Genomic DNA, 18031 nt, shown 5'->3' with positions numbered 1-18031 from the left:
TTAAGAAAATAATTTAATATTCATCAAATCTTTAAATGCTTTTATTCAAGAAATGGCAAATGAATCATATTTGATGAGACTGGATGTTTCATGAATATAAATGTTGTAAATGTTATACTCACAACTTTATTATAGACATTTATAATGCTATAAATGTCAATCCAATCATTTATACATTCCTCTTAAAAGAGCTGTGAGCCGAGGTTCCTGCAGATCCTTAAAAAGTCTTTTAAGTCATTGAATTCTTTCATTTAAAAAATAAGCCTTATTTGTTATTAAATGTGTTAAACCAAACCTCAGAGATATTTTTCTCTGATGTTGCAATGTGAAATCACAAAATGATTGGTAACATTTTTAAAAATAATTTACCAAAAGCGTCTTGAATTTGTGTCACACAGACGGGACAAGTGGAACTGCAAATTTAAGAAAAATTGACCATTTAACCTGGATATCGCAGCATGGCTGAAGCTGGTACAGTTCAATGCTTACGAGATAGTTTTGTTTTATACAAAAAGCTTTTTAATCCCGGCATGATGGGATAATAATTATTATTTTTAAAAAAATTTAAATATTGTTTTAAAGTACGTTGTCTGAAACAGGTCTATCTTGAGAAGGGGTTAAATAAATAAATCAATAAAACACCTTATGAGAGCAGTGACAACGGTGATTAGCTAGCTAACAGTGTACATACACACTTTTGTTCTTTCATTGCAAATATTTGTTTTAATCCAAATGAAACTATTAATAACTATTACCGAAACCCCAGCACTTTTTTCTTGATTTCTCGCTTGTCTTCTGCGCTGTTGTCTTCTGCACTGTTGCCTTCTCCATCTTGTCTTCCCAGTCCGTAGTGTCCCATACCGCTCCTGTAATGAATGACTGCTTTGCTGATGGCGGTCTGTGTCACTGATGGTTGGTTGTAGTATTTTGTCAGATGGTCGGCGGGGAGGAGGGTGCTGAGGAAATCCCTCTCCATGGCTCATTCTGCAATCATTACTGCAGAAGTATGAAAGAAGGGAACAGTCATTTCCATAAATTTCCATAAGCATGTTTCACACATCGCTGCGACTCCTGTTGCATTCGCATCAATCTTGGACAGATCGGACGGACGTGAAGCCTGAAAATCCCTCTGAAATTCAATCACGTCTGCTTACAAGTTTTTATTTTTATTTATTTATTTGGTGGTTGTGAAGGTTGAAATAGAAATGCTGCACTTCTCATACATGCTAGGAGCATGTTATAAATACTGCAGATGCATTTTTTCTCTGACCTATTAACTCTTTGAAAACTGGAGTCCACCACTTCACTTGTGCTGCTTTCAGAGGCCTTTCACAAGATTTAAACCTTTGAACCCTGAACAAATAGGTGTGATTTCTTTCAATAACATGGGATAAAGAGGCAATGAGCAACATGGTAAGAAATGTTCCAACCTTCATAAGAAATCTATAGATTTTGAAAATATTAATTTTAAAAAAGCAAGGGAAAAACTATATTTCTAAATATCATAATTACATTTTTTAAATTATGTTGCAGAATCATAATATTTTCAATTTGTTTTTTTTTCTTGTGGTGCATTTAGATGCCTTTCACAAGTGTTTAAACCTTTAAAACCTGAGCAAATTGATGCGATTTCTTTTAGCAAAATGGGAAAAAAAGGCAAAGAGCCACTTCCAAAAATTGCTAGAATTTAGTAGTTGCAGATTTTTATGTTGTTTTTTTTTTAAAGGTAAGGGAAAAAAAAAAAAAAAAAAAAATCACATATTTAAATTTATTTTACACTATGATACTTTTTTTTTTAAGGACTTTATCTTGTTTGTCTTGTTTTATTTTTTCTTTTTACATGTCATGTCACTTTTTACTCCATTTTTCAAACTTTTGGGTCATTTCTTGCCTTGTCATGTTTTTGAAAAAAATAAGGCTAATATGGTCAGTTATTAAAAGGCTAAAGGAGTGTCCATTTGCTTTTTAGAAACACGGGGCTGAAAATGGAGAAGAGTTTATATTAGAAACTTTTGGACTTTTCCTCCAGCACTAAACACACTAAGAGCTGCAGTTTGCATTGGCTACATTTATTCTCGTCTTTGTGCCAAATCCTGCTGGTAAACAAACATTTCTGCCCTGCTTGTTCAGCAGAGACATTGTCTTCTTTCCATTTTAAGAAACCCAGAAGAAGCCCACTCATGCGATCGACCAACTGGAAACGAAAAGATTCAAGAGAAACACTAATGGACTTTTTTCTTCAAAAAGGCGGTCCACTTCCTCTTATTTTATGTTTCCTTTGATTGCAACACAAGAGAAAAAGGCGAGAGAGACAGGAGAGTTAGAGATGAAGGTTTTTCAAAAAGCAAGAGGCTAACACACAACATCACCTCCGACTCCGGCGAGAAATAGATCTACAGTATATATGTGTCTTTTCATGTTTGACTGGAGGCGACAATAAACATCATCCAGCCAGTCAGTGCTTGCTTTTGGTGAAACTTGCACATATTCAGAAATTATAGCAGAAGTGCTCTTACCAATTTATTGATCAAGCTTGAAATTGCTCATGTTGTGTGGACTGGAACAACAGGGGGGTAGCGCATCAGTGTGAAAAGCAGTTTGGCTTCACAATTCGATAGTCTTCATCAGGAGGAGCAATTTTCTGCAATTTGTGTCCTCAGCTCCCCCGAGTGCCGCCAGTTTCTGAGGCGATTTGTTTTTCCTCAGATAAGCCACACTACAGGCCTTGGGCTATTACCCTTTTCTCTTTTCTCCGTCATTGTTTTGCTCAGGAAAATCCACTTTTACTCACTTTTTTATTGAATTATCGGTGTGCAATTGAATTAGACGGCACCGCTTGTTTTTATTAGCTATACCAGCATCCCCAGAGTACTTGAATATGGCCTGTCAGAGCCACTAATGTCTCTGAGGACGTCCTCTGTCTTTACTCAGACTCAAAGACAAAAAAACACTTTATCAAGCCATCTGACCGCAGAGAACTGAGTAATGCAAGATAGTTACCGCTCGCCGGCCGCATTTCCCAAACCTCTATATTACTGTGTTCAGGTAAACACCGCACACCCTTTTTGAGGATTTTATTAAAAGAGCATTTCCAAGATTGACAGTCACCTTTTTTTTTTAAAAAAATGTAATCGTCCTCTGTGAGTGAGTTTTATTGGCTGCAGGGTCAGGAAACTGATCCAGCTCCAAATTACAATCTAGTTTCCTGAGACAACAACGACATGTAGCCAGCTCCTCTTTCACCACCAGTGTTTTCAATAACAGCATTTAATACAGGTACACATTCACTTATACGGTGTCAGATATTATAGTGCTTTGACTAAAGCATGAATCATAATGAAATAATGAAAATATTGATTACGCAGTGCTGACTCAGGCAACCATGTGAGTATGACATTCAAAGTGAAAATACAGCTTTAATGAAGCTGATTAAATTTTATCCATTAGATCTATGAATTTGTTAATTATAGTAAGAGCCTGACCGATGGAGATTTATGCACGTTTGTTGCATATTTTAAAACCTACACTGCTTATTGCAGAAGTCAACATAGAAACAACGTCATCATCTATCAGTTTGCCGAGCAGATTCAAGTGGATCCATATTCTGCATTTTGCAATGCAGTCAGTGTGTTGGCAGAGTAACATACTACAGTCTGACTGCAGTAATCAGTTAGCTCATTCTTCAGTACGTCTCAACAAATCAGATTAACAACACAAAAACAGGAAATCAGTTGATATAGCTTTTATTCCTTTATTTTACCATGTGTTGTTATATCACATCAGGAATATAAGGCAAAGGAAATGAAAATAAGGCACAAGACTACAATTACACAAAATTACAGTGTATATATATATATATATATATATATATATATATATATATATACATTGTAGATATAGTGTATAGTAAATATGTAATTAGGGGTATTCTCTACATGCTTTATATACACTTTAGATAGATAGATACTTTATTAGCGTTTTTAAATTTGGACTAATTGACTTTATTTCCTTCAAAACATGGGCAGAAGGCAATAAGCAATTTAAGATTAAATGACCTAGAAATAAACAAGAGATTAGTCAAAAGTACAAGAAAATTGCCTTAAAACCCAGAGGAAACATACAAACAAAAAACATGGCAAAGTTAAAAAAAAACCAAAACAACAACCCATAAAGCAACAAAAACAAACAACAAAAAAGCAAGGAAATTACCTGAAAAATGTATTAGAAATTAAAATAATTCTGTAAAATAATTTTTAAAAAGTGTGATGATACTAAATAAATGTGTTGTGAAATTATGTCAAAAAGGGTTCCCAGGTTTACAGAATAATTAAAATAATTGCTAATCTCCAAGCTTCAAGAACACAAGAATAAATCGTGCAACTTTGCAAGAAATTACCTTAAAAAAAAGAGCCAAAATAATATATAAATATATTTCTGTATTTAAGTGTATAAGTATATTAAATATATAGGCAGACCTCTTTATTTATTTATTTATTTTTATTTTTACAATTTTCTCTCTTTCAGGTCATTCTTCACATAGCTTTTAATATTGTTTTTGCAAATTTTGGGGGTCATGTCTTGACAAGATGCACTTTTCCTTTTTCTCCATGTTTTCAATAGAATTTGAACACTGAACAAGAAAACTTGTGTTGATCCAGTTGTACAGCGACACACAAGTGTGCACGTGTCGGGTTTGCGTGTGTGTGTCGGGTTAGAAAAAGGTGAGTGTGTGGTGTGAATTCTGCTCCAGTGTGTAGTTGTTGCTTGGTTGTGTATTGGTGTATGGCTGTATTGTTACAGAATTTAGCCTTGGTGATGTGTGTGTCTGCACAGCGTGTAGAGCTGATCGCCTTGACTTAACACCCATGAAATGAAAACAGGTAGAAGGGAGCTGGATGTTGTGGCATCTAAACATCTTTCATCTTTCTCCGTGTTTGTGAATAGTGTCTTTCAGCTTGTGCAGGCATTTCTTTAACTGAAATGATGTATAGTTTGACAGCAAAATAGTGAATAAGATGATTAATGGGGTGATTATGCTGATTTGAAAGTGACTGCAGTAATGGTGGAAGAAGCAGAAGATTAACTGTATTGTTGTTCATGGTCAGCTGCTGAATACAGAAACACTAATGTGGATGATCGTTTAAAATCATGTGTATAGAAAAGTGAATAATAGCTCTCTCTATTCCATATAAATGAAGGGGCATTAAATCCTGAATATGATCAAAACGGGATACTATTGTGCATGTTAACACACTCAGAGTGGAGTAAATTAACTCATAATTAACCCAAAGGGACTGTTTGGCGCATTTTACGTGCTTTTCATTCTTAATTTTCTGATGATATTGGCTGTGTTCGTGCATATGGAGTACATTTTTGCAGTAATTTCCAACTCAGCTCCTACAATAAGTCTAAAATACACTGTGTGAGCAATGTTAATTGCAAAAAATGCATAATTGAAACCCATTCAAACTGCAGTTTTTGATCCCACGGCCATCAAAGCATAAAATATGCATTGTATTATTTCTGGGTGTCATTCACTTTTGCACTTGGAATTTGTAATTTTTACTATTTTCACCTGATGATGTCATTTTATGCCATATTTGGCATATGGAGAAATACATGCTATTTCCACATTTGCTGCAAATTACTGACATATCCCAGGCTGTGGTAATTTAAAAAAAATCTACTTTGCATGTAGTATGTCGAAAATAATACATTTTTTGTGTTTTTTTTTCATTTAAAACATTACAAAAACCTGGCATTTAAAGCGTTAAAATTCTAAAAAAAAAAAAAAATAAATAATGAATATCAGATATTTATGATTAGGACTGGTGTTGGTTAGAATATTAAATCCATGAAAATAGAAAATAATATTAAATTATGATATCTTTCAAAGCTTGACTTTGAAAAGTGCATTTTGTGTGCAGAGCAATACGAGTGTGTCAATATTAAAGTGGGCGCTAAGGGTTAAAACGATATGTTAATTATTCTTTTTACTCAGTTTGTTTCTCGGATTGTTGTTTTTCTTCTTGTTAAATTAAGCATTGGCCTTTAATTCATCATGAAGAATACTTTAGTGTTAATATATCTTTATCAAATGCAGTACCTGTATATAATTGTCTCAATGTTAAGAACTGAGAGTCCTGAAAAAACAACTGGTTTGTGATTAAAGCTCCACTCCTCGTGATGAGGCCACCTCTCTCTGCAGGTTGTAATTAGCACCTTTTTAAATAATTAAAACTATTAAAGTAAACAAACCCACATAATTCTCCTGTAGGACAATCGTTATTGAGCTGATTGCACATTCTTTGTTATTGAATAGAGATCCTTCAGTCGAGGGAGGGAGAGGAATCAGATGTTATGGATGTCATACCTGCACGGCCGCCCCTCCACAGCCAGTGGATGTTTCCACACCAAAGAGAGTAACAACAGCTTGAAACGAAGCAGATTAGACAGGCTTTTAAACAACTTGATTTTCACTGAGAGATTTATGTCGCAGATGTTTTCATGTTTTCAAATTATAAACATTTGTTTACAGTAAACTTCAGAAATGTACTGTCAGCTTGTGCAAAGTGTGCAACAAGGCACTGTAAAGTTTTTAAGACTGTTTAAATCCAGAGGGCATTATGGGAAATATGCTTCTTGCTGAGTTATATGAGAAGATTGAGCACTCTTATGTCTTTACGGTAAATATAAAACTACAACCAGCAGAAAGTCAGTTTAGCCAAAAATAAAAGTAGTACAAAGACTGGAAAACTGTGTCATTTTAACACTTTTGTTTTTGTTAATTTAGGAACCATGAATTAATGTAGAAAGGACTGAATTTTAGCCTTTATTTTGACAGGACAGTTGTGTGAAAGGGGGCGAGTGAGACGATGACATCCAGCTACGTGTTGAGGCTGGAATCGAATCCACGGCAGCTACGACAAGGACAAAGCCTGTGCATGGGGAGCCCATTCTGCCAGGTGAGCTACCGGCCGCCCCCTGCCCTTGCATTTTTACACTGAACCAAACAAAGACAGGGATGTTTTTATTCCCTTGTGCTTATGACTTCAAGAGATCGTAGTGTTTCCCAAACTAAAAAAATACACCAGATATAAACACAAAAATTCTTAACTTGCTCAGTCTTGTTACAACTAAGATATCTGCTGAAAAAAAAGATTTTTCTATGTACAGATTTAGCTGTTTAATACACCCTCCGACCCATGGTTACATCTTTCCAGCTTTACCTTTTACACAGACCTCATTTTGGCGGTATAACGGCATGATATTCCCACCATGATGTGACAATAGATTTACTCTGAATGCTGCATACGGCCCCTTTAAACTCTGGAGTTGTTAATCTTTAACAGTTTTCAACATTAATATTAACAAACTTTATTTATATCGCACTTTTCCAAACAAGGTCACAAAGTGCCTCTCAGCAAAAACAGCAGATTAAAAATAAATTAACAATAAAGCAACAATAAAATATAGTGCAGACATCATAGTCAGAAGATAAAAACACTGGAGAATAAAAGAGAAAAAAAGGGGGGGGGGGGATAAAACCTAAAATTATTAAATATTCATAAATGTTTTCCCACAAAGTGATCATTTTTTCCTTATTGTCAACAAAATTTGACACAAATGTCTAGTTTCATTTTTTTTAAAGGCTGAGTTAATTCCTAAATAAGCTGGCAACTGTAGTTTTTAGCAAAGTAAAAAAAAATATTAATATAAAACAAAATGCAAACATCATAGTGATAAAATAAAAACACAGTGTAACAATGTGGCTCATTTCTGTGCTGTCATCGGGCTTTGGACACCCTGGCAGTAGTTAGTCGTTGGACTCATGAATTGTTATTTTTGCTGTTTCTGGGAGATTCGTTGACAATAATAAAAATACACAATATTTTCAGCCTTATCCTCGATACAATCAGCCACATAAATCCTCGGCAGATTGCTTTCAGCTTTTGGTTTTTGCTGTATATGAAAATGAAAAACTATAGTTTAGGAAAAGTGACTTCTCTTCAAAGAGCAACACACACACACACACACACACACACACACACTGCATTTTCTTCCACGTGTAATTATTCATAAAAGCTGAGGCTGCTCTCTTGTCGCAGGAGAGCTGTAATTACACCACCCTTGTCTTTGTTGCTGTCTCCGTCCAGGGTGTCATAACGAACATTAGAGTCCCATTATCACCGAACAGCCCTCTTTTTTATTGTGCCGAAACACTTTGATTTCACAGTTAATGAGCCAGAAAGTTTCTTATCTTCTTACCTCTCTGCATCAACCTGGATAATTCCCCCCTCTTTCTCTCTTTTATCTGCCCTCGTGTGTTTCTCTCTCAACTTTACTCTCATCAGTACTCCTTAACACTTTGCCTATTTTGACACTTGATTAAGCTAAATTCAGACTATTAAAATTATAGCGAGGATGTTATTTACCTTCCAGAGGAGCAGTAATGCAGTTCATCTAATTCACGGCCTGCACCCCGCACAATGTCTGCTAATTATAGCCTTTCACAAGACGTAGTTTTAAGTGGTAATCTACAGGATTTTTTAGAGTCTGTCCTTGTTGTTAATGGATAATTGCTGTGGTGTTTCTGCTCTGCAATTGCCAGAAATCACCTGTCAATCAAACAGTGCTGGTGGCACAGCTGTGTCTTTTATTATGTTATTTTTTTATGGTGTGTGTAGAGTTTTAACCCTTTGAAATCTGCAAAATGGCTTGATTTCTTTCAAAACATGTGAAAAGAAGGTTAAGAGCAACTTAACAAGAAATGAGTTGCAAATTAGCCAGAAATTAAAAGCTGAAAGCTGAAAATAAGCAATAACATTACCCAAATCACCCCCAAAAGTGCTAAAATTAGATCATTTTAAATATGTAGTTATATAATTTTAAATACACTTTTCTTTCACTCTTGGCACACAAAAGTTTCAGTTCTGCAACCTCACTGTTAAATGCCACTAAAGCCTACATACTATACCTTTAGCCTAAAGGAACCCCAAAAAGCGTTTGCATCAGAATTCATTATTTACGCTCCAGAGAAACTGTAAGGAGCCTTTAAAATTCCACCCATACAGATTAGTCTTGGCAATGATGGTAAAATAGAAATCACTTTATATTAGATGATGTCAGGTAGAGAGGTGTCTTCACATATTCTTTCAAGGTAAATGCCATAAGGTGTTCATTTGAATGCAAATGAGTGTTATTTTGATGTCTAATTTAAAGTGATGGATTGGATAGCAGCTGAGATTTGACATATTTACATATTAAACATCAGTAAATTTCCATTCTGTTAAAGTCAGATGTCAGAGGCGCTGTCTGTCAACAAAACACTCCATCAATGTAATTTGCTACCTCTGCAGAAAATCTAACTTAATACAGTCTTTAATCAAATCATATACAGCAATCACTATCATGTGTACGAGAACTTTTAATTTACATATTCTCAGTGTGACATGCATTATAGTTTTGGGGTTTATAGGAAAGATAACCTCACTGCGTATCGTAACTAATCTAATCGAGGTAAGATTTAAGGAAAGTGTCTCTTGCTGGGACTCTTTTTGATCTTAAAAAAATGTCGGTGGAACAATTTCTGTAAAAAACGTGAGAAAAGGCAATGTGCAACTTGTTTGGAAATGTTCCACAAATTTCAAGAAATTAGTAGATTTTTAATTAATTAGTTTTTAAACTAGGGAAAATGTTAAATGGTAGGAAAAAATTAAATAAAAAAAGCAAAAAGATTCTTTAATTCCAGAAACAACTTTATTTGCAGCATTAAGATAAAATGCACAAATGAGCAATTTCTAGATAACCATTAAACATACTCACAGGATCACATTATTCTAAAAGCAAGACCGAGGCAGCAGCTTCCAAATTGTACATCACAAAATAATATTTATGTTTTAATGCGCAATTACGAAAGCAAGAACGGCCTTAAAATATACAGATCATTTCCGCCTGACAAACAGAAGTTACCATAAATAACAATCACTTTAAATACACAGGAAACATACACGAGTGCATCTACTGATACTCAAGGCATGTACAGTATTGGTACAATCATTAAACAGACACGGTAGCTGTTATTTTCCACATACAGTGTTGAATGAAACCACTGTTTCAGAGCGAGAGCTTCATCATCCTCTGCTGCTGCCCAATTATATTCCCCTGTTTGGCAGACCGTGCTCGCAAATTCACAACAGCCACTGATCTGGCAGAAAACGCAGCACATCATCAGCATGTTGAAACATCACACGTCCATCCAGCCATGTCGATCGGCCTCGCTGACGGCTTTCACGACTAAAGAGCGAGCAAGGCGAGTGAGGCGAGCAAAGCGGCGGTTTGTTAAATCCACAGTTCACACGATACGAAACACGGAACCAAAACATTCACTTCACTTTGCTTCAACTTGAACACCGATGCTTGGATGGAAGTTACAGTGCTGCAGCTGAAATACATCAACATGTTGTCACACTAAATCTCTGTAACACTATATACAGGCTTTTATAGTCTGAAGCATTGTGGGATATAACCACTGCTGCTGCTGCTTAAACACAAGAAACCTTTTTAAAATTCATGTGAGAATCATTGAATAAAGTGAAGAAGGTACCATAGTCTAATGAGGCATATTTTATAAAGGGTTTATAATGAAGGGGCCATTGACAGGACAACGGTTCTTGTATGAAACTTTTGTTGCAATTTGGCCTTTTGTTCACACGACAACAGCGTTTTGGGGGTGCTTTGCACATGTGCATGGTGTTCTTCTGTGGTGTGTCTTAACACAGTTACACCGCCAGCTACAGGCCTGGCATGCATACTACAGCATTTTCTGTTGTTTTTGTGGATCTGAATACACAAGGATTGTTTCACAATGTTATCACATGAATGCAGATTTTTTTTAAAACGCAAAGGAAAGACTTTTCTGTTTTTAGTAGAGCTGTTCTCTTGGTCTATACGCAACCTAAGGCTGTATAAAAATGTGTTCACCGTTTATAGCAATTAAATCTGTAGACTATTAGAAAAATTTAAAAAGTCATAAATGAAAGATCTTTCCAATTTTAATTGTTAATGGCAGGTTCCCATTCACATGACTTTTCCTCTCGTCACTGCAGTGGTGTCAGAGTACTCCAGGTGGTGTAGGTACACTGTGACATCACCAGTGGGTGTGGTTACAGCATTCTGGTTGGAAAAAGGGCTGTTTTCCTCTAAGGGCCCTGACACACCAATCTGACAGTTTAATTTTGGTTGATGTTGGACGAGTGAGCATCTGTTGCCCTACCTTTTGTGGTGCATCCTGCAATGTTGACACTAGTTGGCTTTTTTTTTGATTGGCAGTTGAGCACAGTGCATGAGAAGAGAAGTGAGGAAAGCAAACTAATTGCTGAAATTGAATCAAACTTGTTGAATGAGGTATGATTGTTTGGTTTTTTAGCCACTGAGCTCTTTTGCAGAAACAGTTCGTAATTGTTGTTGTTGTTTACTGGCACATGTTGCCAAAGTGTAAACTGGCTAACTAGAGTCATAATGGTCTTCTTACTTTCCCTTTTTGAATGACAAATGTAGACAAACGCCGCCTGCTGATATGGAGTGTTATTTCTTGTAATGCAGGTGCAAAACATTCGTGCTTGTTAACCGTTGGCTGTAGTATTTGTGGTGTGTTCGGTGCAGATTTTATGGCTGAGACAGTGACTTGAGGCGAAACAACAGTCAACCTTCGTCACAACTCTGACATGTCTGTTAGGTGTGTCTGGACGTTAACCTCTTAGTAGTGACTTGTAACATTGCTAGAAACACTTAAATTAATATTGGTCTTGTATATCTATAGAAGCGTAATGCAATCACATTTCTCAAAATTTTGAGAAAAGTTTTAATGGAAAAGAATTCGGCTCTTGTTTTTTTCTGCATTAAAAAATTCTTGAACTCAGGAGGAGAGTGCAGTTTGTTTTTTTCCCAGTGTGAATGCATTACGCTTCTGTATTTATCATATTTTAATATTTGAAGAGTTATTATATCTTTAAGTTGGCTTAAAATAGCTCAGCAACCTCCATCTCATCACACCTGCAGTGCCATGTTTGTTAAGAATAGACTCTGGCGTAGGTGCAGTAAAATTACGTTCCTATTCTCAGTCCCACCTGCAGAGCTCTGGCTGCTTTTTCAGGCTGACATCAACAGTAATGCAAGACTTCACACATAGATAGTTTCCTGTGAAACTCTCCTGCGTAGGTGGACACTAACAATGAAAACCACTATATAGAAAGTATACTGAGTGCAGATACACTGAATGGCTTTTGTGAAAAAATGTCAACCATAAATAGTAAACAGTGTATAAATAAAAACATTTGTAACCCCATTATGAAGTAAGCCTGGTTAGAAAGAGGATGATGCTGCAGCAACACATAACAATCTTCATTACAGCACTTTTTGAATTAAAGTTACAAAGTGCTTTCTGTTTCCTCGTCAGCGAACACTCTGCAGTGGAAAAACTCAACATGCCATCAAGAGATCTTTATGAAGCCTGAACCCCGGCCTCCAGAACGATCAGCACAGTCTGTCTTGGTTTTCACATCGTGCTCGAGGCCGAATACATGTCCTTCACAATAAAAATAGAGCCTGTTTTGTCCGTGAAGGTTCAGGTGTGACTCACCCTTTAATGGACCGCCTGCCCTGAAAACATGAGGGGAGCAGGATGGCATTCAGTTATTAAAGCTGCACAGGGGGAGGATTTTTTGGGGGGAAGGTTGGGAAAATATTCATTTTCTCAGCCTGAATCCTGAAGTCTGTCAGAAGCTGAGGAAAATGATCCATCCTGAATTTCTGTATGAACAGTGTGGTGTTGGATAATAAATCAGAAGCCATCATTAGGCAGGTTTCCATGACAGATATGAGCAAAACTTAAACTTAAGGTATTTTTAAAATGTTGATAAGAATCAGTTGCGAGATAAGTGTGTTTCCATTGAGTGATGTTACGTGACGTCTCTTGCGATAACACTTCAAGAAGCATGCCAATAAATGTTTGAAACATAAGTAGGTTTATTGTGCAGCCACCGCACTAGCCGTCATTAGCCCCTTCTACATGGGAGCGGCCACGCATGAGGGATTTCTGGGAGGTGATAGTCAACAATTTCACGGAGGAATAGTGGATTCAAAACTTCTGGATGATCCGCTCAACTTTTTAAGAGTTATGTGATGCAATAACAGCTCTTATAGCTCCTGCTGCATCGTGAGGGAGCCAGTTCCTACAGACAAGCACATAGCCATAGCATCATGTGAGCTAGAAAAGTGAAAACAGTGTTTCCATTGTGAAATATGGCTTTTTTGAAATTGCCTAAAATACCACCTCATGCGTTTTCGTGTTTTGCGCTTGACGTGTTTCCATTAGGCGTGTTTTAGATTCGCAATTTCAGTTTGCACAATTTGAGTGTTAATGGAAACCCGCCTATTGACTGGGAGGACAACTGCCAATGAGGACTTTTTAAATTACTTTGTGGTGTCTTTGTGTAGATGGCTCCGCTATGAGAAACCAAAAAGCAAAATCTCTCGACACAACTGCTAGTAGGATTTAACGAGCTAACTGTCGACAGATTGAGCTAACCACGTGATCGCTGGGCGCTCGTCTTTCCATGTCGTGAAGAATCCTGATTTCTTCACCATAGAAATCCAGGGTTGCAGGTGTTATGCGCTCCTGTTGCTGCTCACATACGTCTCACCTGTTACGCGGGGTTCACACGGGAGACGGGCTCAAGCATGCCGATTTTCCATGGAGCGCTGCCCGTTTTCTAATGCCGCCAGTGTTAATCGCTTGGGCTGTTGAGACTGGATGTGGTGTGATGCCAAGCGCCTAGGCCAGTTTGTGATCTGCAGAAATTTTTTTTGTAGCGATAAACGATACAATATGCTTCCCCAGATGGCTGTGCGACAATTAAAATTATGGGGCACGTCAAGGCTAAGGCTTCTTTTTCAAGCTTGTGACGCCAAGGAAAGTAATTGCATTTCCGCTAAACGGGAAGTAAGAACATGAAAATACGCAATGTGGGAGCATCCAGGCAAAGCATGAGGGGAATTCTGTTGCTTCTGTCATCTTTTTGGAATTCTTTGGTGTAACAACATCACTAAGCAGCTTTATTAGTGAACATGTATGTTTCCTGGGCACTTTGCAGGATTTCTGGGTATTTGGGTTCATATTTACCTCCCGCTGTGCAGCTTTAACGATCTGAAGTGCTGATCTGGATCGTGGCAAAGCGTGCACCTGAAGTGGGAGTGGTGTTTTTGTTCACATTCATGTTTTGTTGACTCACACACTGTTTATGATGTGGGAGGGTCCGTGAGAAGATAACAGCTGGAGTGCTTATCAGACGGTGTTTGTTGCTCTATGATGTCCGGGATCAGTCTCGGCTTTGTGTCATCACGCATCAGTGGCGGTAATCTGTGTTTACATCTCCAACCAAAACAGCCCGGCTCTGAAAAAGGTCAGCAGGCACTCAGGAAACAATATTCCCTCTTAACAGAGTGAGCAAGATTTTCAAACTCTTTACTCGTCCATTGACACGCAGAATTGTCCGCAGGCATCAAACGAACCTCAGGCCTCGCTGAAGTTGACCTTCCCGTACACACAGGGGTCTGGGTACATCATTTTCTGATCGGACAGCAGCTCATCTGTGACCGTGAGCTCCTCTAGCTCTGTCGTGAAGTGATCGGTGCTCTCCACCATCGACGTGTCCTTGACCGCGCTGTACGTGAGGGCGACGCTGTAGGCCGCGGGTTTGTCCGAGCCTTTCCTCCCGCAGCCGCAGATCTTGCGGAAAGCGGCGCGGAACTTCTGAGACATGGCGTTGTAGATGACGGGGTTGATGGCGCTGTTGAGGTAGATGCAGATCCGGCAGAAGAGCAGGAACCAGTTGTCCAGATAGGGCCGGTCCAGAAAGGAGTTGACCACCACCAGAGTGCGATACGGCATCCAGAGTGCGGCGAACAGGACCACCACCACGGCCAGCATCTTGGTCACCTAGAGTGGGCAAAAAATAGAAATATGAGACCTGCTGCAAAAAAAAGACCTGAAGGAGGAAGTGTTCCTGTAGGCCTTCTCCCAAAAACCCTTTCTGACAAAAACATATTCATTTTATCCCAAACAAAGACTTTTTTTCTTTAACCTTAACCTAGAAATCACTTTCTGGTAGAGACTCTCTAGGAAAACTTCTCCGCCAAGTCTTAAATGACCAAATCAATACAGTTGAGCCATTAACAAATAAATAAACATGAGACATTAAGGTTTTTTTTAACATTTGTGTGGAAGTCATGTTCATTTATGATGACCTAAACTCAAAAAAAAGAAGGAAATCAACCAACCAAGCAAATAAACACCTTATGTAAATAAAAAACACAAGAAATTAATTTTTAATATATGTATTTAAGAAAGCACTTATTTTAGAGCTAAAACAATTTGTAAAATATTTTGATGAGAAAATTTGGATAATCAGTCAGTTATTATGTTGGGTTTTTTTTAAAGCAGAAATGCAAAAAATAAAAGTTCTACTCCCGGTTGTGAAATCTGAATATTTGCTAATTTTTGGTCATTTTACTTTTCTCCATGTGAACTTGGCTTTTGACATCTTATAGACCCAGATGCCAATTATTTACTTAAGAAAATAATCATCTAATTAATCTGTTATGAAAATAACTTTTATTTTCGGCATTTATTTATTTATTCGTTCAAGACATTTTTACATATTTTTTTAATTATTTAAAATATCTAATTAAAAATACAAATAAGCTAGTGTTTTGGACATTTTTCTAGTTTTATATGTATTTATTTATTTATTTAACAATATTCAACTATTCAGCTAATTCTGGTGACATTATTTCTTTACAGCGTGTACTATTTTTTATTTTTTGCAACATTTCTTTCCAAGTTACTCATTATGTTCCCCGCCTGTTTTCAAATTAATCAAACCATTTTTTTTTCGAGTTTACAGGTTTATATGCTTGTAAAATGGTTCTGAATGCAGCGCGAGAAAACCTGTCGATCCAGGTGCTGTATGGAGGGTTAAGCACGCTTTACCTAAACTGCGGCGCAAAAGTAATATTGTCACATCATCACATTTTATACTTTTGTTCATAGTTTGAAGCCTGTTAGTCATCCTCACGCGCAGCACCCACCTGCCTGCGGGAGGTCGCGGTGGAGCTGGAGTGACGGGAGTTCTTGCAGCTTGTCCTCTTGTTGTTGGTGTGGTTGTTGTGTCCGTTCTTCTTGTCCTTCGGGTCGGACGGCAGCGGGTTGAGAAACAGGATCCGGGCGATGAGTCCGTACAGAACCGCGGAGAGCAGCAGCGGCACCACGAAAAAGACGCCGAAATCAAAGAAGTAAATGGGTAAATAATACTTCCTGGGGACTCTGTAGCCGCACGTGATTATGGTGATGTTGTCGTACACCTGCTCCTGGATGTCTGATAGGTAGAACCACATCACGCAGTACAGAGAGGTGAAAGCCCAGACGAATAAAATTATCTTTTTGGCCCTGGAAAGGGTGCACAGAAACTGCGCTTTAATCGGGTGGCAGATGGCGATGTATCTCTCGATGGTGAACGCTGTGATGGAGCACGAGGACGCGTTGATCCCGAGGTACTGGAAGTAGGTGATGCAGAGGCACCCGTAGTGACCAAACACCCAAGATCCAAAGATGCTGTCGGTGATTGTGGGTAAACCCGCCGCTGTCAGCACCATCAGATCAGCCACCGCCAAACTCACCAGGTAGCAGTTGGTCGGAGTCCTCATGTGTTTGGTTGTAAGCACCACCAGGATCACCATCACGTTGCCAACGATTCCTAAAGCGCAAATCACTAAAAGAAGTAAACTGCTGATCACTTTGTACTGGATGCTGTAGTCCGTCCAAACCTTCAGAGTGTGGTTCATCTCCGGAGCTGCTGTAAAGTTTTCCATCTCGTTGTTTTTTTGCTCAAAAATCCGAGACTTTGCAGCGGGTTTGTTGCTTCCCAACGCGCCAAATTGGTTTTACGCGCGACAGAAGCGAGCTAGCAATCAACTCTGCAGCCTCGGAGAAAAAGTGTATCGATCTCAGATTGCTCAAAATTGCAGTCGGTCGCGCGCTGCTCAATAAACTGTCATAACGTGACAAAGAGCTGCTCGGACTCTGGTGTTACTCCGCGGTTGATCGTGTGCGTAATAAGCGATGCGCCTCCGTATCCCTGTCAGAGCAAACTGTGTCTGCCGGGCAGATGGCGGTTTGGTTTTGAGCCCTGCTCTTGGCACGAGCACTCGTTACGCATGCGAGGGGATTAGCCCATCATTACATTTTCAGTAGCACACCTCCCCCATCAGCAAAGCTGCTCAATTGCCAAAAATGTAACAACATATTTGCGTATTTCTGTTATTTTCTGTTATTCTGATATGATGAGTTTATTACTCACAGAAGGCTGCAATGATTTCAACATGTAGGCGTACGTGCAGATGCCTATTATTCTGTCTCTGTAGTCTCTGCACTGTTGATCTGTATCTTCAGAGCAATTTGAACCTTAAAATCAGACTTCAGTTTGTGAGATTTGTGTGTTTTTTTCAGAGCAGCGTCACCTCTGATGACCGGCTCCTCTCAGCAGGCTGCCACATTAATAAAACAGTCATGGACTGCAGTCTCTGTAGCGTGGAGCTCATAGTTGCATGCCTTTAGGTGAAGCTAGAGGCGGTTTCTTGTTCTTCTTGATGGCCTTCTTTTCTGGAGGATGGTCTGCAAGCCCTTTTGTAGGACAAAGAAAAATAATCATTACATAATCTTATGTAACTTTGTAAAATATTAACACTTTTGCTTATTTTGTGGCATGTTTCCAAGCTGATAGATGAATACTTGGCATCGACTTATAGGACATAGGAAGAAAATGCTGACTTGTCTTTAAGAGAAGTGTCCACATCAGCACTGTAAATACTTTTATTTCTCTGCAGTTGCAGTTAAGCTCATGGTCTTGGCCGGGGCTTTTGACCACACACTGACATTTTTTTTTTATTAGTGTCAATATTTATGTATTCAGTT

At 38.2% G+C, this 18031-nt stretch overlaps 1 protein-coding gene across 1 annotated transcript; it reads right to left on the bottom strand.

Moving 5' to 3' along the window:
* Positions 1 to 13383: 13383 nt before the first annotated feature.
* Positions 13384 to 17173, bottom strand: trhrb (thyrotropin-releasing hormone receptor b). Its single transcript, XM_042506631.1, has 2 exons — positions 16150 to 17173; positions 13384 to 14998 (listed from the first exon to the last, which is right to left on the bottom strand). The coding sequence occupies exons 1-2, from the start codon at positions 16927 to 16929 to the stop codon at positions 14573 to 14575; spliced, it is 1206 nt and encodes a 401-aa protein (XP_042362565.1). The 5' UTR covers positions 16930 to 17173; the 3' UTR covers positions 13384 to 14572.
* Positions 17174 to 18031: the final 858 nt, after the last annotated feature.

The sequence above is a fragment of the Plectropomus leopardus genome, chromosome 18, assembly GCF_008729295.1.
Source record: "Plectropomus leopardus isolate mb chromosome 18, YSFRI_Pleo_2.0, whole genome shotgun sequence".
Taxonomy (NCBI): Eukaryota; Metazoa; Chordata; class Actinopteri; order Perciformes; family Serranidae; genus Plectropomus; species Plectropomus leopardus.
Note: the sequence above shows the minus strand (reverse complement) of the source record. Positions and strands in the feature narration are given on the sequence as shown.